The sequence below is a fragment of the Typopeltis vanoorti genome, chromosome 11 (assembly GCF_054136105.1).
Source record: "Typopeltis vanoorti isolate ZY-2024b chromosome 11, IOZ_Tvanoo_1.0, whole genome shotgun sequence".
NCBI lineage: Eukaryota > Metazoa > Arthropoda > Arachnida > Uropygi > Thelyphonidae > Typopeltis > Typopeltis vanoorti.
This window is the reverse complement of record NC_143559.1, coordinates 54,813,898-54,839,451: the sequence shown is the minus strand read 5'-3', so window position 1 is coordinate 54,839,451 and position 25,554 is coordinate 54,813,898. Positions and strand designations below refer to the sequence as shown.

The window sequence follows — 25,554 nt, the reverse complement described above, 5'->3', positions numbered from 1 at the left end:
GTGTTCCTTCCACATGTCAGATGTTGATGGTAAGGCAGCTGAAGAGACCAGAAAGAGTTTCTTTTTTTTTAGGTGAGTGGATTGCTCATTACTTTATTTTGAGCTTATCTCAAAATAAACTCAAATATATTTAAGAACTTCCAATGAATAATACTAACCTAAGAAACTATGATACCTGACAATATTTCTGGAATCAAATTTGTATTCTCCTGCTAACTTATTGATGCCATCCTTTAATGATTCATCAGTTTCCATTGGAAAGCTCAGAATGATGACATTACATTTTTTTTTGCTGTTGATCGGGTAGTGTACCATTCACATGATGAGTTGTGGAATTCGTTAGTGTTGTCAGGGGAGTGTATACTTGCGTTTTGGCACTGATTGTTGAGCAGTTCGAGCTTGGCTTCCAGTGTTCAGATTTTTGGAGGAGAAACTTTCATTCATAGTGTTAATAGGCAGTGTTTGAGGCTTTCAACAGGTTTTCCCAAGTTCAGAAGCTGCTGTACAGAAGGGGAAGACAACAAACAAGATAAAGCTGGTTTTATTTAGTGAGTAGTTTGTGCTAATTCCTCTGTTTTAGTGCAGCTAGTGGCAACTGAAATCACACATTGCATATTTTTTCTCGTCAGTAAGAGCTAGTTTCATTTGTTGCACTTTGTTGTATGATCATTGTAAAAAAAAAAAAAAAAAAAAAAAACATTAAGGATCTTTTTCTTCAAGAATCTGAAATCATGGTTTCATTTGATGTCATTTCACTGTTTACAAATATACCACTTCAAGAAACTGCAGCTTTTACAAGTGGATTTCCTGATGAAATCAAATTATTCAAATTTACTATCAGTGCTGGTAATACTTGGCATAATAAATTATTTGAGGGCACTGCGATGGGTAGTCCTATATCACCTGCTTTAGCTGATTGTTTTATGGAGCATTTAGAGGATCGGATTTCTAATACCATTTCTCTTCAGCTTCGCATTTTACCATTTTGTGGATGACATCTTTGCAATCTGGTCTCACTCTGAAACAAAACCACTTCAATTTTTGGATAAAATTTACTCCATATATATACATGCATCAAGTTCACTATTGAATGAATTTAACAAGTCTCCCCTTTTTGAATACTTCAATGTAGCATAACTCTGCTGGCAATATTGAATTTTCTGTTTATAGGAAGACATCTTTTACAGGCCTATATATTCATGCATCTTATTTCTTTCTTTCTTCAGTGGTTTTTAACAGGCACTTGAGCGCCCATAGCCTTCCAAGTAACCTTGGATTTCCTGACCATAATACGAAGATAAGTCAGTTACCCCTATGTAAGTATTCTTATCTGTAAATTGCTTGTGTTCTCCTGGCCAGTTTACCTGTTCTGAGGGACGAAAAACCTGAGTTTCATGGAGAAGAACCCCTCTACCTCCATATGAGACTGGCTAACTCACCTTTAGTTAGATAAAGACCAGATAAAGGTTCCTCACATCCTGGACAGGAATCAAACCCAGGTCATTCCGACCAAAGGGCTTCGTCTATATCAACTGAGTTATGGAGGCTCTCATGCATCTTATCATCATTCACACAAAAATAGGTATCAAAAGCCTTGTACACTGAGCATGCACAATTTGTTCTTCTGTTAGGAGAATTAAATTAAATAAAACTTACTCTATTACTTAATGGATATAGAAAATATTTGATAATTATCATTCCTCTTGCAAATTGCAGTTTTTTTTAAAAGGATCAGCATACTTTACTTTAAAGGAACATCAACAAGTAGCAAGGACTCTTTGCAGATATAATTTGTATACCACCTTCAAACCAGCCTGGAAGTTGCCATCTGTCTTACCATCTATCAGAGATACATTATCACTTCTGTCCTTGTCTGGTGTTTAAGATTTTTGGAATTTAAAGACTCAGGCAATATTAAGAAGGTTCTTAATATTGCTTCTCATGCCATCAGTGGTAGATATAGAGTTCACTGGAACCATATCAAGATGTTACACTACAGTAGGTTCAGATTTGATCATCCATTTTTCCATTTTTCGAATCATGTAACTCCCTACAGCACTGTCCTAATCTTAGTCTGACAGACCATTTTCGGTTTTCTGAGTTTTTGGAAGTGATTGCTATTAATTGTTTATAATTTTTTTATATTAATTGTACACATATATGCACATGTCTGAACTCTAATAGTATTTCCTCCTACTGTATACAGCTGCAACTGAGACACATATTATATGCATACTGTATGACTTGTTCTTGTATTCAGAATTTAAATGTTACCAGTTCTTCTGCCTTCTTCCTGAATGAAGCTCATGACATATTGAATGAAATATATAGGAGTAAAAAATTCTATTTAGTTTTCTCGTACGTGTGCAAAGTCATTAAGACATATACTTTGTTGTCCAACACATGTCTCTATTATACATCTAATAACTTATGGGTTATCATACTTTGACCAAACTGGTAGATCTGCAGCTGTTCATATGAACATTTTGACTGCATTACATTCCATGAGAACAAGCTGGACTTTCTGAACATGCCATCTCCACCTTACATTGGATCCTTTGAAAGAAGTCCTACACAAAAGCAGTTTTTCTTTTATAGTGATTGTGCAAAGAAAGTTGAGAAATCTTATTTCATTGCCCCACTCTGAATAAAAACTATGGACTAAAGTTATCTCACCCCTTTATATGAAATTGTTCTTTTTAATAGAGTCCACACTTAAACAATAGCTTTTTGATTGCATATAATTTTAATTTTTTCAAAAACATGACATTGGGAACATGCAAAGTACTTGAGACTATGTCTTTGTGTGTCCTTTACATTTAAATGACACATGATCTTTGTTGAATCTTCATTTTATAACCTACACATTTAATTCGCATTTTATACTAACTACTTGAGCAAAAATTCTATGAAATAAAAATCTCTTGCATAAGTTCTTTGTTGTTTATTATTGTGCCAACTGTGTGTACTTATGAATAAAAATCTCTCACATAAGTTCTCTATTGTTTATTATTGTGTCAATTGTATGTACTTATGTTTATATTCTTTGAAATATTTCTTATTGCATTTCATCCATGGTGATAATCAGTTTTGTGCAATTGGAACTTAGAGTAAACAAAGTTACATAATTTGATGGATATTTTGATTTAATTTTCTTTAAATTTATTGAATCAAAAAAAAAAAAAACTTGGTTCTCTTGTGTTAGAATTTAGTAGTAGTAGTTCATGTATGTGTTATCAGTAACATTTCTTATCACCTTTTCAAGTCTAGTAGTCACCTTAGTAAGGTTTATTTAATAAACATGAGCACTATAATTCCTGTTGGCATCAAATTTATTACAAATAAGTGCATTGTGTTTTGAGTATATAATTTTTTTTGTATTACAAATCAGACTAATATACATTCAAAATTCAGTAAATGACTTAATTAAATGAACTGGATGTTTACTGTAAAGAATTTTTTTCTGAAATGGACAGATTACGACTGGGCAAAATGATACAGAAATATTAATTAATTTTATGTAATATTCATTTTTAAATAAATATGATTCATTTGATAGAATTTTTTGTGAGCTTTTTTTGAGGTAATTGTATTGAAAAAGTTTTTTTTTCTTTTTTTCTTTCTCTATTTTTAGGGAAGCATTTGCTTGTGTACAGCATAAAAGGTTTTGTGTCAGTCCCAATGAAGGATTTATTCAACAACTGGAGGTAGCTTTAAGTTTTAAATATTCTGAAAACATAATTAGGATCTGAATGCATATTCATGTAATCATAATAGGAGTATCGACAGATTTAATACGTACACATATGTTTGGAAATTGTTTTAATTTTTTGGTAGCCATATTAGAAATACGTTAGTACTCATCTTATTAGGGTTAATTTGATTTTATTTTCATTTTATGTTCTGTTTCATATGAAACTGGGTGGGATCTTTGTTTATTTGACCATTTCACTATTATTATTATTATGTGACACCTCCAGGGAGTCCAAAGACTCATCGGGGGGGGAGTGTGCCAACAGCATCGAACAGTTGTCCCCTTCCAACTACTAACTGCGCTCAAACTTGCTTAACTTTTTACGTGACCCATTCGTAGCAGAGACTCATTGCTGGCAATAACTACAACTATAACTCAATTCTTTTAGAATTCTTTAATTGCAGGAGTTTGCTCATGGAGTGTGTCTTATGCCACTCTCGCTTACGCAAAAGGTTTCAAGCCTATAGTAGTACATCAGCATTGTATATGGATTAAGGTTCTCTATTTTTTTTGTACTTTATTATATTTTATATGTTGAGGAGAACAAACTTCAATTACAATGAGTTTTGTATCTTAACTTCATCAACAAATTCCTCACACCCTCAGGGGATGTATAGAATATTATAGTAGTACTACGTGAAAAAGTTACATCATTACTAACTTCCTATCAACAATTTTCCTTCAAATTAAAATGTTATCTGTCAAGATTCCAATATTATCATATCTTATATTTCTTTCTTCTAAGGCACATTTTACTTTATCAATACACCTATATCTTGGTCTGTCTTCTTGGTCTTTTTTCTTGCTATTCTGGCCAAGAATATTTGCTTTGCTAATCTTACCTCTCCCAATCTGTTTAAGTAACTATAACACCTGAGATTAGCTCTGCTAATAGTGTCATGTTTTTTTCCTAATATCCTTGTTTTTAATATGATACTGCCAGCCATCTGTTCACTCCACTAATCTTTCTCAGAATTCTCGTATCTATAGTTTCCAGTATTTAATCAAGTGTTTTATTTCTAACTCGGCTCTCAGATCCATAAGTTAAAATTGGTTTGAACACTGTCTGGCATACAGCTAGTTTAGTGTTTTGACTAATTTCTCTCTTATTCAATATATGTTTATTCAGTTGACTTCCTACCATACCTTTTTTTTCTAATTATGTTGTCTATTTCCATATTTAATTTGCCATCTTCACTAAAAATTGATCCTAAACAGCTGAAATATTTTACTTGTTCTATAAGTCCTTCATTCAGGATACAGTTTGTTTTCAATGTTTCTGTCTATTTTCATTGTCTTTGTCTTTATATTGCTGATTTTTTTAACAAATATCTTATAGCGTTATTCAGTTTAGTTGAGGAATCTTGTAGGCTTGTACTGGATTTATTTAGAAGTATAACATCATCTGCATATAGTAAAGAGCTGAGATTAACATTTCCAATTTTGATATCAAGTTTAATACCACTTTTCCTCTTAATGTGATGTATATAGGTGATGAATAACAGCTGAAACCTGATTTAACATCAAACCATCGTTTAGTACCTCCTTCAATTCTGACTGCTGACTTACAACCTCAAATATAGATTTAAGTATCATCATCAAATTCCTGCCATGTACCCTCAAGGGGTGTACAGGATATGATAGTACTACATGAAAAATTTACATCATTGCTAACTTCATATCTACAATTTTCCTCCAAATCAGTCTGTTACTTGTCAAGACTCCGACATTACCAGATCTTATATTTCTGTCGTCTAAGGCATTTTGTACGGTATCAATCCACCTATATCTTAGTCTTCCTCTGGGTCGTTTTCCTGCCAACTTGGCAGAGAACACTCGTTTTGCTAATCTTTCTGCGCCCATTCTGTTTAAGTGACCATACCACCTGAGATTAGCTCTGCTAATGCATTCCTGGATGCTGACAATGTCAAGTTCTTTCCTAATATAATCGTTTTTAATATGATATTGCCATTGATGCAATTTGTTCACACCTATAATCTTTATCAGGACTCTCATATCTGCAGTCTCTAGTCTTCGGTCAAGTGTTTTACTTCTGACCCAGCTCTCAGATCCATAAGTTAAAACTGGTTTGAACACTGTCTTGTATACAGCTAATTTAGTGTTCCGACTAATTTCTCTCTTATTCCATATGAATTTATTCAGTTGATTTCCTACCATACCAGTTTTGTTGATTCTGTTGTCTATTTCCATATTTAATTTATCATCTTCAGTAAAAATCATGCCTAAAATGTTTTACTTGTTCCACAGGTTCTCTCCATTCTCAACACAGTTGACATTTTCACTGATTCTGCCTATTTTCATTGTCTTTGTCTTTTTATTGCTGACCTTCATACCATATCTATTACAACAGTTATTCAATTTAATCAGGAAATCTTGCAGACTTGTAGCAGATTTATTTAGAAGTATAACATCGTTCGCATAAAGCAAAGAGCTGACATTAACATCTCCAATTTTGATATCATGTTTAATACACTTTCCTTCATAATGTGATCCATATAGATAACAGAGGGGATAATGTACAACCTTGTCTCACACCAGAATTAACATTAAACCATCTCCCTGTACTTCCTTCAATTCTAACTGCTGACTTACAACTGAAATCAAGACTAGGTATTGCTTGATATAATGCCCCATTGACACCACATAACTGTAGTCTTTTGAATAGCTTCTCTCTTGGCACCTTGTCATATACCTTTTCCAGATCGACAAAACTTAAATACAGATCTTTGTTATATTCCCATGATTTCTCCACTATTTGTCGTAAAGATCTGATCCTGCAGCCTCTATTTGGCCCGAATCCAGCTTGTTCTTCACCAAGCTTCTCTTCCACAATTCTTCTCAACCGTTTTTCAAGTATACTTGCATATATCTTACCAGGAACACTCAGTAGGGATATACCTCTGTAATTCTCACATTCAGTTTTATTTCCCTTTTTATGTATGGGTACTATGAGTGCTCTACTCCAATTGTCTGGAATTCGTCCCTCTGTCCAGGCATTCTGAACTATGCAGTGCAGCCACTGTAAGACTCTTATACCACCATACTTCAGCATTTCTGGTCAAATATCATCTACTCCTGCTGCCTTTCCACATTTCAAGCCTTTGATGGCTTTTTCTACTTCAAGTATGGATATGTATTCCTGACTGCATGCCTAGTCAGTATTTTTTACCACTGTGCTGTCATCACTGCTTGTTTCATTTAGCAGTTTTTCAGAGTAATTACTCCATACCTCAAGGATCTTTTTCTACCGTTGTCATGTCACCTTTATCATCTCTAACTCCTTTTACAGCACTCTTTCCTCCATTCCTAAGCTTCTTCAACAACCTCCAGAATATTTTGCCACCTTCTTGATATTTATTTTCTATATCCTTGCCAAAGTCCTCCCATCACTTTTGTTTAGCTAGTTTTACACAGTGTTTAGCATTCTTGCATTTGTCTCTATATTCTCTAAGAGCACAAGCTGACTTATTTGAAAGGAACTTTTAATATGCTTTCTTCTTTTCCTTCACTGCCTCTTTAACTTCCTGTGTCCACCAGGGAGTTCTGATTTTTTTATCCTTGCAGACAACCTCACCACATGCCTCTCTAGCTGAATCAATCAGGGTTTTCTTTAAGGTTTGGTTCCTGTTCTCAAACTCTTTCATTTTTCCTTCAATAATCTTTGTGTATTTTAGTCTAAGATTTAAGTATTGCTTGCTATAATGTGCTATTTGCACTATATAACTGTAATGTTTAGTACAACTTTCCTCTTGGCACCTTGTCATATGCCTTTTCCAGATCTGTGAGACTTAATACAGTTCCTTGTTGTATTCCCATGATATCTCAGATATTTGTCTTAAAGTGAAAATTTGATCCTGACAACATCTGTTTGACCTGAATCTAGCTTATTCTTCCATTTCACTATTTTTCTGCTATTAGCGATATATAACATAGTGCAATACAGTCTTCTATAGTTTTCTACGGTTTTATAGTGCGACTAGCATCTTCTTTATCAGAGATACAATGACTAAAACTCAACGGCCGTTATGGGAATCAACCCTGACAATCATCTCACACAATACAGATGGGCTCTCCTCTGTAAAAGAAGATCTTATTGCAAAACTGTGATATTTTATGTCTACAGGAGACACAAAGGACCTCAACAAGCCAGACCTAAAATTGCTGGAATGAAGCTCAAAAGAAATACCACATGAAAAGTATGGAAATGCCATTTTCACTGAGCAGGAGTGCAGGTTACAGGATGCCTAATCACCAACCAAAATAACATAGTAATTCTTGGAATAGATCTGGATAACATCAGTGTTTTCTCAGTATAAACCACCTAGTATAACCTTTGATTTTGAAATGTCCCAGTACTTGACATGAAGGAAATCTGCTATTGTTATAGGTGACTTTAACAGTCATAGCTACTAACAGTGGGGTTGTAGTGAAACAAATAAGGATGGAGAGTTAGTTGAACAGTGGGCTGAAAGTAATCAAATGAATCTTATATACGATCCTAAACAGCCATCTTCATTTAGCAGTGGAAAATGGAAAAGAGGTTATAACCCAGACCTTGGATTTGTTAGTAATAGAATAGCTAATCTGTGCACTAAACAGGTACTTGCATCAATCTCAAGTTCACAACAGCTGCAAGTTTTCCCACCAGTCTGACTTAAGGAGATCCCACTTAGAACATTTTAATTTTAAAAAAGCTACCTGGGAACAATTCTCAAGAGAATTAGACATAAACCTGACCAACATTTCACTCAGACCAGAAAATTATGGAAAGTTCATCAAAATTATTAGATGGTCTGCTACCATGCACATCCCAAAAGGTTGCAGAAAGTTACATTCCAGGTTTTACAGAGCACAACGTGGAAATATATGAAAGATATTGTGACCTATATGATAAAGATCCATTTTCATCAGAAACAATTGATGCAGGAGAGGAACTTATAGCAGCACTGTCTGAGAAAAGAAGTCAACAATGGGCAGAGAAAAATTAAAATCTTAGATATGAAGCACAGTAGCAGGAAAGCCTAACTCTTACTCATAAAATTATCTGGTGACCCCACAACAGCAGCAACCAAAGTTAATATAAATGCAAACCAAATTGTAACTCAGCTATCTCTGAATGGTAAACCAAGTATCGAAGGAAAAATACCTAAAGATTATATTAAAAGAGTTAGGGATTCAGAAAATAATCTCTTTGAAGCACCATTTACTAAAGAGGAACTAGAAAATGCCTTAAAACCAGGAAAAGCTGCCAGTATAGATGATATCAGAAACGAGATACTAAGGAATCTGGGAGAAAAGGCAACAGAGTGGTTGTTAGAATTTTTGAACTTTTGTTGGAAGTTTGCTAAAATACCCAGCATATGGAGGCAAATGAAAGTACAGCAATCCCCCGATTAGTGCGTCATTTTTTTTCGACACCGAAATTCGATTAGTGCGCCTATATACATCTTAAAAATAAATGTTACAGATTTTAAAAATTTTCGATCTATACATTTTTTATGACTAACTATTTTAAAAAATCACTCACCAGGATGAAATAATTTAGTTACCGATTTGAAACATTTTACAAAGTTATTTTTTAATGGCATACTACACTATTTCCGTGTACACTATGTTCCAAATTTACTGCCAAAATTTGTGTCGTCTGCTTTACATAGCAATTTGCTGATCGTATCTCGTGCAATTGTTTTCCTTACTTTTTTATTTTAAATTATTTTCCTAACCTTTAATCATGGAGTAGAAGAATTAGTGAGCAAAAATAATAAAAAAAAATGAACAAGGCGAGTTCAGAGTAAAGATTGGACAAGGCAAGGTAAGGAACATAAGGCTGCTTCAAGTTCATCATGCATGCACTCGAAATCAAAGTATTATAATGATTGAATTAGAGAGACTTCTTTTTACATGGATCGAAGATTGTAACTAAAAACAGATCCTGCTAAACACTGGCCTTATTAAATCAAAAGCATTGTCTCTTTGTAACCTGGAAAGAAAGGGAAAAGAACAAGAATTCCATGTTAGTGCTGGGTGATTTTGAGCCTTTCAAAAAGAGAAATAGCCTACATAATGTTCTAATCACAGGTGAAGCTGCAAGTGCAGATAAGGAGATATCCAGAGATTTTGAAGAAAATTGGGTAAGAAGGGAACTATTGTGATCAACAAATATTTAATGTCGTTGAAACCGACTATTTTTTGGAAGCGAATGCCTTCCAGGACTTTTCTAGCCAAATCAGAGAAATTTCAGCTTGGTTATAAAGTCGCAAAGTCGAATGAAATTACTGCACCAGTAATTTGCCAGCAATATGCGAGTCATTTGGAAGCACATTCTTGCACATTGTGCAAATGATTTTAGAGACTTTTCAAATGAATCTAAGTTAATTAAATCTCATTCTGAGAAGTTGAGTGATTCCGACCTGCTAAATTTAGATGCACAGTGGGAAGATCCTGAAGAATATGAAGAAAATTTAATCACTGACAAACCCAAAGAGCTTTCACAGGAACAATTTGAAAATAGTTTTCGTACAATAGAAGTTTTTAACCAGCAATGCTTAGTGGCTGACCCTGATGAAGAGAGAGCAGTAAAATTTGCAGAAGAGGCAATAGGTCCATACCGTTAGTTGTATGAAAAAAAAAAACAGAATGCCCGCCAAACTACAATTGCTCAATTCTTTGTTAAGAAGCAGAATAATAAATGTATGTTCTGAATATGTTTTATTGTCTTTCAGCTTCATGATTTTATTTTAACTAGGCCCTGAGATATACCCTAATTCTTTTATAAAAAAAAAAATTAAGGGTCAAAGAAGAAATCCGAGGAACAAATTATTTGCCATAATACATATTCTGAAACCAGGTAAATTTGCTGAGGATCCAAAGAGCTACAGTAATATAGCTCTCCTATGTAGGCTGTAGCTCTTTGGATCCTCAGCTGTTTGAGAGGTTAATCTTGAACAGACTAAGTCCAGCAATAGAGATAGTGCTGATAAAAGAACATGCAGGATTTAGACCAGGAAGATCATGCACTGGACAAGTGTTAAAGTTAATACAGTCTATTGAGGACGGCTTTGAAAGGGGGGTTAGCAACAAGAGCTGTATTTATAGATTTCACAGCAGCATATGACACACTAAATCTTAGAAAGATTATAGTCAAATTTTACAGCATGACAAACAGTTATCGATTAGTGGAAATATTTAGGTTGCTGCTGTTCAGCAGGAGATTCTTTGTTGAAAGGAAAAAAGAGCAGATGGCATATCCAGAAAAATGGTCTACCTCGGGGAAGTGTGCGCTCTACCCTCCTCTTCAATATATATATATATATATATATATATATATACTAATGACCAACGTATAAACCCATGGTCAAGAACCTTCTTGTATGGAGATGACCAGGCAATAGCTTGTCGAGCAAAATCCTTTGATGACATTGAGAAACAGCTCACACAAAAGCTAGAAACCTTTACAGTTTATTATAAGGAAAACTGGGGTACATTGAAGGAGCCTCCTCGTAGATTGTGTTATATACAAAAGCGATCACTCAGAAATCACAATCGGGCGTACCCTGGGCAACGTTGGCTAATCCTTCAGCTACCGGCAATCATGCGAACTATAAATCAGCCTTCTTCAAGGCCAGCTTTTAAGACGACTTCAATAAATATTGAAGGACTGTCATCCGAAAAGGAAGTTTTATTAGCAGGCATGTGTGATACAAGCAAATGTGATGTTTTAGTTATCCAGGAGACTCATCGAGGGGTAAACAGCAGTAGACCAAAAATTCATGGCATGAAATTAGTAGCTGAGAGACAACACGAGCAATACGGTAGTGTTATATTTGTTAAACCAGACTTGGATATTAAATCTATACATATGACATTCCATAATAATATAGAGATATTAACCATCGAGATCAAGTCCTGCACAATCACATCGGTATATAAGCCACCTAATGAAGATTTCGTCTTCAAAGAACCTGCCAACTTAACACCCAGAAGGTTAAAATAATACTCAGAGACTTTAATTATCAGAGTTTAACATGGGGCTACAAAATGACTGACAGGAATGGTGCTAAGCTGGAAAATTGGGCTGAGAGAGGACTGAAGCTTATCCACGATCCCAAGTTAAGACCATCATTCAATAGTGGAAGGTGGAGAAGAGGATATAATCCAGATAACATCTTTATCAGTGAAAAAGTAGCATTGAAAAGAAGCGACGAAGATAGTAGAAGAGCCGATACTAAGAACTCAGTACAGACCTGTTACTTGTGAAGTCAGAGCCGTTATCAATCCAGAGATATAGTTCGCCCACCGATTAGAGATCCTTCGACACTTCTGCGCATCTCAGAAAAAGGAGAATCCATTCCGATAATAGGGTAATCAGTCCGTACAGTGGGATGAGTTGTTTATTATTACCGATCGGAAAATTAACTTCTCTTTTATGATTATTGTAGAGTTAACTATGTTGCTTGTATAACAGTTGGAAAATTTTACCTATAAAGCACGTGATTTCACGTGTTGGCGACCAATTCGGACGTCCTTCATTTCTTTCTCCCCTTCAGCATGAATCGACTATTCTTGGAAAGACGCGAAGCAGGGACCTACAAATGGTGGGTGAACTATAGTACCTTTTAAGCGACAGTTTTAATTTTAAAAAAGCAAGATGGGACGGATTTGCGAAGGAACTCGATCAGACAGTAAACACTCTTGAATCTGATCCAAGTAACTATGAAGAGTTTGTGAATACCATCAAAATAGTATCTCAGCGGCACATACCACAAGGGTGCAGAACTCAATATATCGCTGGGCATAATGAAAACCAGACGGAACAACTAAAAGAATATAAAATCAGATATGACAAAGGATCCTTTCGCTGTAGACACAATTGAGGTAGGAGAAAAGCTGATGGACAAACTCATGGATGGTAGAAAGAGGAGATGGATGAAGCTACTGCAGGATTTGGATATGAAATAGAACAGCAGACGAGCATGGAAACTGGTGAAGAATTTAAACAACGATCCAACTAAAACTCCAGTTTACGTAACAGAGGTCACACCAAACCAGATCGCTCACCAGCTATTATTGAATTGCAGGACAGACAAGAAGATACTGAAAACCAATCTTACGCGCATTAAAGAAGCTGAGACTAATTCATTAGCCTCTCCGTTCTCCGAAGAAGAACTAAGAAAAGCTATATGTCACCTGAAAGAGAATAGAGCTGCTGGCCCGGACGACATTCGGACAGAACAGATAAAGCGTTTCAGTCCGGTAACCATCCAATGGCTGGTGAAATTGATGAATAGGTGTGTAGAATCTCTTCAGTTGCCCAAATTATGGAGGAAAGCTCAAGTGGTAGCTTTACTTAAACCAGGAAAGGAACCTACAGCGTCGAAGAATTTTTGCCCTGTTTCTCTCCTCTGCCACTAGTATAAAGTTTTTGAACGAATGATTCTGGAAAGAATAGCAGCAAACATTGATGAGAAACTTATACCCGAGCAAGCCGATTTCCGTCACAGAAAGTCCTGCTGTGGCCAAATTCTGAATCTCTCGCAGCACATCGAAGATGGTTACGAGAAGAAGCATGTGACTGGAGCAGCTTTTATCGATCTTTCAGCAGCATATGACACTGTTAATCACAAGAAACTGTTGGTCAAGCTGTACCAAATGACGAAAGATTTTCACCTCATGAATATAGTTAAAACCATGCTCCAGAATCGACGATTCTATATAACTTCGCAAGGAAAGAAGAGCAGATGGAGAAATCAGAAGAATGGTTTACCTCAGGGAAGCGTATTGGCCCCGATGACTAACGATCAGCCAACCCACCCAAAAGTGAGGAGGTTTATCTACGCCGACGACACAGTTATATGCAGTCAACCAAGGAGTTTTGAAGAAGTTGAGAAGAAGCCTTAGAAATACTCTCCAATTACTATGAGACTAATTGCCTGAAGCCTAACCCAAACAAGACTCAGGTATGCGCTTTCCATCTGCGTAACAGGGAAGCAAAACGCCAGTTAAACATTGTCTGGAGAGGAAAATGCCTCGTACACTGCAGCAATCCCAAATATCTTGGAGTTAAGCTGGATTGTACCTTGTCGTATAAGGTACATTGCCAGGAACTAAAAGGAAAAATCTATGCAAGAAATAACATCATAAGAAAAATGACCGGCACGACGTGGGGCGCTCAATCAGAGGTACTTCGCTCAGCGGCTTTGGCATTGTGTTTTGCTGCAGGGAAGTATGCTGCCCCAGTGTGGATGGCATCTGCATATGCGAAACACATGGATGCTTAAATGATACTATTAGGATCATAACCGGATTCCTAAGACCAACCCCAGTCAACAAGTTGTATCCCTTAGCAGGCATAGTGCCACCAGGCATAAGACGTCAAGTGGCCGGTGAGATGGAGAAAAAAAGCAGATGACAGACTCATTGCAAAGGTGCACCTTTGCAACGAGTTGCCCGAGATTGTACTACGTACTAGGACTACTTGCATTAGCTCACGCTAGTAATTCGCCAATACTTTATAGTTTACTATATTCGGCATGAAACTCTGATTCCAATCTTTGAGTTTCTTATTCGGTTTTAAAACAATGTGGGATTTAATATCCCCTTAATTTGAATAATGAAATGATTGTATCTTTTATCAATAATCCATTTCAAGAAAACTTGAACATCACAGAAATTTTAAATAAAATTAGTGGGCTGTTTGATATAAACCAAACTGAAGTAGAACTTGAGATAATAAACATTCAGAATAGTTTACTTTTAAAATCAATAAACAATGAAGTCATTTGGAAGTATGCACATGAAAAATTCCCAATATTAACCGATATTGCACAAAAAATTCTGTCATGTTTCAGATCAACATACTTGTTAGAATCTTCTTTTTCAAATATGACTGTCATAAAAAATCAATTAAGAAACCAAATTACAAATGATCATTCGGATGATTGTCTGTGATTGGCCACTTTTTCATATCAGGTTGACTATGAAAATATTGCGAGGTCCAAACAATGCCAAATTTCACACTAACTTCTTCTTTTTTTTTTTTTTTTTTTTTTAATCAACCAGCATTTCCTGCAACTTGTGAGTTTGTAATCAATCTGTTGTTTTTTCTAACTTTGGTTTTCCAAAATAGAGAAATAAATATTTTATTCCAATATATATGTATATATATATATATTGTTGTTGTATTAAAATAATTAAAAGTGATAAATAAATTTTTAAATACACAAATAAAGTTTTTAGTTGTGTATTTTTTTAAACTGGTAATTAGCTTACGGAATTAACAACGCATATAAAGTATATTAATTAAAGGCGACTTCCTCGTTTGCTTTTGTTAATGCCTGCATGCACATACCATATTTTTATGTTCCTGAAGATGGCAACGTGACGTTGACAAAATAGTAGTTATTCATTAAAGTTGCCTTTAATTAATATACTTTATATGCGTTGTTAATTCCATAAGCTAATTACCAGTTATGTATGACCAATGTATAAGCCTTGCTACTAGAATTATGATCATCCACGGAGATTCCATCGCACGAAAGGCCTGTCTATACCACAGAATGAGGTTGAAGATATCGAGACAACTAAGTCGTCTGACGTTCCTAAAACGCTGCTGGGATAACAAGGTAATCCCTAAATTGAAGCACCCTTTTACTTCACAGAAAGCTCTGTGTATTTATAATTGCACTAGTTTCGCCCTATTAAGAGAACAAATTTCCGTGACGCGTGTTCTCCTTGCCGATGAAAATAAAACCTTACGGGCGCCAGAAGAAGAGCTTTCAGATACGCTTGGCCATGATCTTTGGACAATTCTTTATGATGTCTCATGCACTTCGGCAAGAAAAGAATTCGAAAAAATACTTAGTCGGCACTTGAAAAAATACGAAAACCTGATAAAGAATTCTACTTCCTTACCACAGCCACCACTCAACACTGTGGTCAACCTCTCGTCCGTAGTTTTAAAGCCTGAAGCATTCACTGCACTTTCACATGGCCACAATTTTGCCCTAGCTCCTAAAAGAATACCTGCCGAGGAAATCATGATCCAAATAGAACGTGGGATTCGCAACCTTCCTAACCATGTCGCCAACAACGTCAGACTGGATGTAGCCGGTGTTCTCACCAAAGCAAAACCTCCAAAAAACAACTTATTCAAAGACGAATATGCAGCCCTACTAGAAATGAAGAAAAACAAAAAAATAGTAATCGCTAAAGCAGATAAGGGAAACGCCATTGTGGTGCTCAATCAAAAGGACTACAAAGGTAAGCTTAATGCTTTAGTGCTAGACCGTACTACTTACATCCCTATTGAATATAATCCTACCAGCTCTCAGATTAGAACTCGAACTCTCCACCGACTCCTTAAGAAAGTCGCTTCTTGGCCTGTGGAAGTCACTAACAAACTAAAACCTTATAACTCTAGACCCCCCCTGATTATATGGACTCCCAAAAATACATAAACAAAATGTGCCATTACGTCCCATCGTGGATGGCATTGATTCCCCCACATATAAATTAGCCAAACATTTAGTCAAAACGCTCACACACTACACTGGCAACACACCATCACACATAAAAAAAACTCAGCCCACTTTAAAGCCAGTATAGAAAACCTCTGACTCCAACACACTGACATAATGGTCAGTTTTGATGTCTCCTCCCTGTTCCACTCAAAGAACCATAGAGCTCATCCAAGCCAAGCCAAGTTTCCTCCCGATATCTCAGCCCTATTTCAGTTCACAATGAACTCAGGCTATTTCGTTTGACAAGGAAAATTCTACAAACAGATAGAGGGGACATCCATGGATTCACCACTTTCCCCACCCTTGGCCAATTTCTTTATGGAGACCTTTGAAGAGAAAGCCTTAAACTCCACCCCACAAAAACCCACTATTTGGCTTCGATACGTGGATGATGTGTTTGCTATTTGGCCACATGGCTCAGATACACTCCTTCCTAACACACTTAAACAACCAACACCCCAGAGTCCAGTTCACCTTGGAAAAAGAAGAAAACAACACTCTCCCCTTCCTAGACACTTTAATCACTTCACCAGCTTGATGGATCTTTGGTTTTCTCTGTTTACAGAAAGCCCACCCATACTGGCAGATACATTCACCAGCAATCCCACTTCCCCCTCACAACAATATGGGGTTATAAAAACACTACATAACAGGGCAAAATTAATCTGCTCAGATGACAAGGCCTTAACCACTGAACTAAACCACATCCTCAACACTTTCTTAGTCAATGGCTATAACCCCAAAAAAAACAAAAAATACTAAAACCAATAAACCACAACCACCCTCTACAATAAAGATTACACGAAATCTATCACTATCCCTTACATCCAGGCACCTCTGAGAAAATAACCAATATCCTCAAAAAATATGACCTTACTTCTTGTTACAGACCATATAAAAGTTGGCATCCCTTATCCGCTCTACCAAAGACCAACCGCTACCCCTAGACCTACCTGGTGTATACCAGGTCCCTTGCAGCTGCAAATTGTCCTACTTTGGCCAAACAGGCAGGACAGCAAATATCAGGATTTCAGAACACAAAGACTATATCAGGTTTCACCTGTACAGCCACTCTGGGCTGGCAGACCATGCCTTAGATACCCACCATAGAATTCATTGGAAGAAAACTAAATTAATACACCACAGCAAGTACGAAAGATTATTCAAGGAATCATCTGCAGCTCTAGAACACGTTCCAAACCTCAACAAATTTGGGTCCATGAAACTACCCCAAATTTGGGAGACTTACATTATGAGAACTTCAGCCCAACGGCCAAGACAACCAATTTAGCTCGCCAGAGGGCACCATTAGGACTTTAGGAACAATATTAGTTTCTTGCCTTCTTCCTCATTTGCTTTTGTTAGTGCCTGCGTGCACATACCATATTTTTATGTTCCTGAAGATGGCAACGTGACATTGCCAAAATATAGAAGTTATTCATTAAAGTTGCCTTTAATTAATATACTTTATATGCATTGTTAATTCCGTATGCTAATTACCAGTTACGTATGACCAACGTATAAGCCTTGCTACTAGTATTTTTTTTTAGTTGTTTATTTGTGCATAATCAGATATCAGGTTGGGGGAACATGATCTATATAAGAGAGTAGATCGCCGAATAATTTTTTATAGAAAAGTAGCTCGCGTAGTAAAAAAGGTTGAACACCACTGGTATACAGCATTGGGCAGATGAGGGTAATGTTATCTGTGAGAGTCAGCATGGATTTGTGAAGGGGCGCTCTTGTTTTAGCAATATGCTAGCCTTTTATAATAAAGTTAGAAGAGCATTAGATGAGGGAAAGGCATACACTACCATTTTCCTAGACACTTAGCAAAGGCATTTGACAGGGTTCCACATGATAAGCTGATATTCAAGTTGCAGCATATAGTTCTGGATGTCAGATTGGTCAACTGGATTCAGGATTGGCTGTCAGGATCGGTATCAGCGAGTTGTGTATGGTGGAGCAATATCAAAGAGGCAGAAGGTTACAAGTGGGGTCCCACAGGGCTCGGTACCGGGACCTATATTGTTTAGCCTTTATATCAATGACATTGTCCGTGGATTGCAAGAGGATATTCGGTTGTTTGCGGATGATGTGAAGCTGGGAAGGGTTATTAGTAATAGTGCAGATGTGGTAGCCCTGCAAGAGGATTTGAATAAGCTAGATGGATGAGTAAATGAATGGGGGGTGTCAGTTTAATGCAGCAAAATGTAAGGTCTTGAGGTTTGGGACACATCGATGGGATGCTGCATACTCTGTGGGAAGTGTTAAACTGGACTAAGTAGGGGAGACGAGATCTGGGGTTGATGATTGATAGAAATCTGAAATTTATTGGACATATTGCAAAGGTAGTGAAGGTAACACAAAGGATTGCTGCAATAATGAGAAGGACGCTGACCTGCAGAGATAAAAGGGTTATCGTTCCGTTGTATAAGACTGATCAGACCACACTTAGACTATTGTTCTCAGATCTGGTCCCCAGGATTTGAAGAGGATAAATTAACTGTGGAAAGGGTACAAAGGCAGATAACAAAGATGGTGTCAGGACTGTACAATGTTAGTTATGAGGTTCGGCTCAGGAAGTGTGGACTGCAGAGTTTGGTGGATAGAATAAGGAGAGGTGATGTGATTGAGACTTTTAACTGTTGAGAGGTGGTTACAGGGTTGACACTGGGGAGTTCTCTCACTTGGTTGAACAGCGGGAAGGAGTCATGACAAGGGGCCATCCCTGGAAGTTATGAAAGGAAACTGTGAGAAAGAGGGTGAGGAGTGGTTTCTTTGCATGGAGGGTGGTTGAACCATGGAATTCATTGCCTGATAGAGTGGTGAGAGCAAGAACGGTCAATGCATTTAAGGAGTGGTATGATAGACTTTGTGTTTTCTAGGAGGGACCTCCCTCGATGAGTCTTGATGGACTTGTGTTTCTTAGAAAGGACCTCCCACGATGAGTCTTTTGACTCCATGGAGGCCTGAATAATAATAATAATAATAAATAATATCCATATATCAAGAAACTTAAAATTCAGAACCTCCAATGCAAGATTTCCCAGAATACACGGTGCACCAAAATTACATAAAAATAATTGTCCACTCAGCAAATGCATTCTAAATATATTATTTTTTTCGCATAATTTACACTTTTTTTTCTTTTTTTTTTTTTTAAATTTTGTCATTCACTGTCAAGTTGTATGATCAAGGGTAGCTACCAGTGAATTTATTAAAGAAGTTTCATTTCCAGCTCTCTGGAAATAAAACTTCTGGATCTGATATCCTTAATTCAAACACTACATTGTTCTCTTTTAAAGAATTGTTGAAACAGTTTGCAATTTTAGTTGCCGATTTTCTCTAAAAGTCATAACTTAAGCTATCATTATACTTTCTGTCCACCTTTTATCTTCTTTAAGGTGCAGAACTTTATTTTCTTTCTATATGAAAGACTGTTAGTTTTTTCATAGTAATTAAAAACTCAATCTGCTGAATTTTTTTTCTCCATCCCAACATATTGTCGTAACATAACAGCTGATAACTTTTAAATGCTATTATTTCTATGTGAACAACTTCATAAATATCCATTTCTTTCATGCTTACATGGTGATCAGAATACATTATGAAACTTATGGATAGAACTACCGTGTTAGAGTAAAACTTTAGTTTAATATAAACCAAAATATACACTCAACTTGTCGACCTTCACATTAAGATTATCTTCTGGAGTATACATATACATACATACATATATATATATATATATATATATATATATACACACACACACACACACACACACACAAAGAAACAAGCTGCACTACAATCTACATGGCATGCTAAAGTTACTGATCAACCATTAAAACTATCTGCCTGACCTCTGGTGTTAAAAACAAAAACTTCACCACATCAAAGCTAGAGTCCTGTTATTATTATCTCCTAGGTTACAAAGTTAATTAAGCTGGAGAGTAACATATTCATACAGAAAATAATAGATAGATAAATAAACAGAAAATAAAATTACTTATATAAGTATACATATAAATTGCAACTGGTATGGATAGTGGCCAATAAAAAATGAAAATTGCTTAGAGTTCTAAAGTCAGGGCTTGCTGGAAACTAAGTAGGCTGAATGTGTGCCATCTAAATTCTTGGGATTTTTAAGCCCCCATTATTATTAAGATTAGGGTGTGGTTAATCAAAATTTCACAGGCTTCTTTAAATTTCCATTAATACCATGTTTTTGTATGATGCAAAGAGCAAGTACTTTTCCAATCAATTCGATGTAGGGTGTTAAGAGCATGATCTGAGAGGCCTGCTTCACCAAAATTATTATATTTAATGTGTCGTTTGTGTTCTTTTTTACGGATAGGGATTGTATGTCCAGTGTCCCCAATATAAGGTAAGTTACAGGTGCAATAGATGCAATAAACTAAAGGGTGTGTCAATAGGGGGAAAGAGAATCCTTAGAGGTGTTGAATATGTTTTTTAATTTTAAAGATGGTTTAAAAGTGGCATTAAGATTATAATGATGTAGGATTCTATTAATTTTTTCTGATAACCCTTTAATATTGGAGTGTTATGGTTTTACTGTAATCTATATTACTTTTTGATGAAGTTATATGAAGAATTTTATTAATAGTATTTTTGCTATATCCGTTATTTATGAATGTATTACTAATAATTTTTAATTCTTGTTTAAGATCTTGTTCATTAGAGCAAGTTAATACAGCTCTGTTTTTGAGGGTGTTGATGACTCCAAATTTTTTGAAGGGTGGTGATATGAGTTAGCATGTATATATTGGTGGTGTGTGTGTAGGCTTATGGTAAACAGTGAAGGATAGACTGCCTGAGGGAAGACGTGCGACTAGCATATCCAGGAATGGGAGCGAGTTCTGATATCATTCACTGTCAGGTATGTTGAGTATGTAACGAAAACATACTCAACATATCTAAGCCAAACTGTAGTTTTTAGAGTAAAGGAATCGAGCACATTCCTCAAAATCTTTCATATAAAAATTAGCAATTGGGGGAGGGGATAATGATGAGCCCATGGCCGTACCTTCTTTTTGTTGATAAAATTTATTTTGCCATACGAAGTGACCGGAATGTAGTAAGTGGACAAAGAGAGAGAGCCGTAATATCGAGTGGAAATTTGTTCTGTAGAAGAAGAATTGTGTCATTGGTTGGGACATTGTGAAAAGGACAGAAACATCAAAACTGACTAATAAATCATCTTTGCCGAGTGTTATGTTTTTAATTTTGTTTATGAAGTGTTGTGTGTTCTTTATATAGGAGGGGAAATGAGCCTACCAACTCCTTGAGTGTTGACGCTAATTTCTTGGCTAGGTGATAATTAGGGCTGTCTATTCCCTGAAGTATCGGCCAAACAGAACGTTATGGTAACTTTAACATGCCATGTAGATTGTAGTGCAGCTTGTTTCTTTGTATATATATATACGTATACTCCAGAAGTTGACCTTAACATGAAGGTCGAAATGTCGAGTGTATATTTTGGTTTATATTAAACTAAAGTTTTACTCTAACACAGTAGTTGTATCCATAAGTTTCATAATGTATTCTGATCACCGTGTAAGCATGAAAGAAAGGATTCTCATAATCCATTGAGATATCATTCACAAGCGTTGCAATCATTATGGTAAGCTAAAGATACGCATTTCTCTTTTGATCAATCGACTGGCTTTTTTGAATAGATGCAAAGATAGTAATCTTATTCCTAACTGCATCAAGCTGAAAAAGAAATTTTCTTCCGGTAAAGCACTTTGCATCTATGCATGTACAGAGAAAGCGATTCTTAGAGAACAAATTCAAGCACCCCACAGCAATGATCCAAAAACAAGATTTAATTTACAATTTGAACTCTCTAGTTATATGAATCTGGATATTTTAAAGGTTCTTGAAAGAATCACTAATAATTCATCTAAACATATTCTGGAAAGTAATAAAGAAAAATTTAAGGACAAATTTTATATTTTAAAACAACAGCAAAATTTGAATGTCAATCATACAAATCTAACCAATCAGGATCTCGCTTCCCAGCAAATAACCCCAACAGTGAACAACAAACAAGTGATACAAGGAGCAACCAACCACATGCAAGTAATGTTCATATGATCAACCTATCTAACCACCTTAAATAACGGTCAACTTACATTATTTGATAAAAGCCTAAACTTCGCAGTAGAACCTGGAACTGTTATTAAACGGATGTTATATACCACATAGAAAGAAGCATTAAATCTCTTCCAAATAATATAGCTGATAAAATTTGTTTAGAAACCAGCAATGTTTTGAATAAAAAAAAAACATGTAGCAATTTGACAAAAACAGAACTAGCAGCAATCAAGTCATTAAAAGCTAATCAAGATATAATTATAACAAGATCAGACAAAGGTAATGCCATGGTCATCCTTGACAGATCAACTTATATTCATCAGATGAATCAACTAGTCTCCGATAACAGCACCTATTAGCTTGTGAACTATAATCCTACCAACAGGATAAAGAAAAAAAACTGTGAAATTACTAAAGTCTGTCACTTCTTGGCCATCAGACACTGTTAAAAACTAATACCCCATTATGCCCATTCTCCCAGAATATAAGGTGTTCCCAGAATATATGGCGTGATCTGAGAAACCTGGTGAAGCAGGCTTCTCAGATCACGCTCTTAACACCCTACATCGAATTGATTGAAAAGTACTTGCTCTTTGCATCATACAAAAACTTGGTATGAATGGAAATTTAAAGAAGCCTGTGAAAATTTGTTTAATCACCCTAATCTTAATAATAATGGAGGGCTTAAAAATCCCAAGAATTTAGATGGTACACATTCAGTCCACTTAGTTTCCAGCAAGCCCTGACTTTAGAACTCTAAGCAATTTTCATTTTTTTATTGGCCACTATCCATACCAGTTGCAATTTATATGTATACTTATATAAGTAATTTTATTTTCTGTTTATTTATTTATCTATTATTTTCTGTATGAACATGTTACTCTCCAGCTTAATTAACTTTGTAACCTAGTAGATAATAATAATAGCAGGACTCTAGCTTTAATGTAGTGAGGTTTTTGTTTTTAACACCAGAGGTCAGGCAGATAGTTTTAATGGTTGATCAGTAATTTTAGCATGCCATGTAGATTGTAGTGCAGCTTGTTTCTTTGTATATATACATATACTCCAGAAGTTGACCTTAATGTGAAGGTCGAAATGTTGAGTGTATATTTTGGTTTATATTAAACTAAAGTTTTACTCTAACATGGTAGTTGTATCCATAAGTTTCATAATGTATTCATAAATATCCAGTTTCGAGTTCCAAAAATCTAATTTTATCACAAAAATATATAGGATTCTTTTCACTCCTCACGTGTGTCACTATGCAACACACTTCCAGTTTTCATTTCAGTCATGAAGTGATAAAAATGAGCTGTCATTATGTGTAATAGTTATCAAACTTTACTTGGAAACAGTAAATCTCGCACACTTGAACTATCTTTGTAGTTAACCACGCATTTTTTTCATATCATGAATACATTTAAATTAAATCATAGTTGTCGTTTCCAATAAAGAAATTTTTAAAAAATCAATGTATTAATTTAGTTCAATATTAAACTTACATGTATATACATGCACAACATATGTAATAGACAATCTATTATTTGGGGAAAAAAAAAAAATGTACTTTTCTCACAGTATAATTTCATTAAGAAAATAAGCCAGTTATTATAAACAAAAAAAAATTAAAATTGGCACAATCTAATTAAATACTGAAGTAGATTTATACATCTTATTCTTCCAACACCCTTACCTCTTAAGTAGGTGTGCATTCGTAATATAGTATTGTCTTAAACATCAAAACATGAATCAATTCATGAATGAATTAATTTCATGCATGAAAATTGTAAACATGCAGATTCTTTTATAATACTGTTTTTCACAATGCACTCATGCAACAATTGTAAAGACTTGTTTTGCAAAATAATTTTATTTAAAAAAGTCTGGCTTCAAGTCAAGTGGTACCAACTTTCTTGTTTTCATAAATTTCATTATTTGTCTTCCCTGTTAAATTATTGTTTATAGATAATTTATATAAATTTACTGTTTATTATGAACAATAAACAGAAGAAAACACAAACTGATGTGTTTTGTTTGTGTTTGTGATAAGCTGTGCTGCAGCATACATTTTAAACCCACCTTAAAAGAAAGTATATTTCTATATCTATTATCATTTCTGACATTTTGATATTGCTGATTATGTAATCAATAATGCTTCTTGTGTCTCTTGCTCCCAGGTGTATCTGTCGATGTCTTTATGTTTGAAGGTGTTCATTATTTTAAGGTTATTGCTTATAGTAAAATCTCTTAATCTATTTCTATTACAGTTAAGTTCTCCGATAGGTCCTATGTTTGGTTTATTGCCAATTCTTGCGTTGAGATCTCCTATTACCAAAATGTGAGCCTTAGGATTGGTCTTATTTAATATGTTCTGCAGTTGGGTGTAGAAGTTTTCTGAGTCCTCCTCTTTTCCTTCTTCAGGTGCATAAGTTCCAGTTACTGTCATATAGCCTCTGTCTATTTTAATTCTCATTTCTATTATTCTATCGCTCCAAAAGTTGTAATGGATTATATTGTTTCTAAGAGATTTATGTAGAAAGATCATTACACCAGATTTAGCTCTCTCTTCTGTTTTTACCCCACTGTATATATAGATATAATTTTCAGTTTTGTCTGTTCCTCTCTGCTTTTTTTAGATTCTGTAATTACTGCTATTTTTACATTTCTTTCTTCTAGTACTTTGACCAGTTCTATGATTTTGTGGTGGATACTTCTCACATTCCAGGTGGCTATATTCCAATAGGTGTATTTCTGCTTTTTTTTTGTTTTTGATAATTTTCTTCTCGAATCCTTATTCCAAGCCGGCTCGTTACCAAAAAAGTCTGTCCGTTTACTATCTTCATGAGTCTTTTTAGTGGGTTAAAATGACTGAGAGGGTTACTGGCCATCTGCAGTCTAGCTTGGTGATGGGGCTGCCATCTTGAGGCCTTCAAGCTTGCCTTAAGTGGTAGGAGAGAATTTTAAAGAGAAGACATACAGATTGAGTAGAGATAGAAATAGAATGACCCATAGCCTTCGATTACTCTAATAGCATTAGGGTCGTGAGTTACAAGAGTTGGGCGAGGAATGCCATATAGGAAAGATTAAAGTGCAAAGATTAACCTCGAAGAAGAGGGAAGAGAGAGAGAATAGACCCAG

The 25,554-nt window shown here is 35.5% G+C and overlaps 1 protein-coding gene across 2 annotated transcripts in view; it reads left to right on the top strand.

Annotated features, from left to right (window-relative positions):
* The window catches only part of LOC150101593 (serine/threonine/tyrosine-interacting protein-like), a 264,341-nt gene that overhangs the window by 216,490 nt on the left and 22,297 nt on the right, over positions 1–25,554 (top strand). For both annotated transcript variants that reach the window (XM_090400470.1, XM_090400471.1), the window contains one exon: positions 3,635–3,707. In XM_090400470.1, the coding sequence (XP_090256596.1) occupies positions 3,635–3,707 (73 nt within the window). The remainder of the gene's footprint in view (positions 1–3,634; positions 3,708–25,554) is intronic.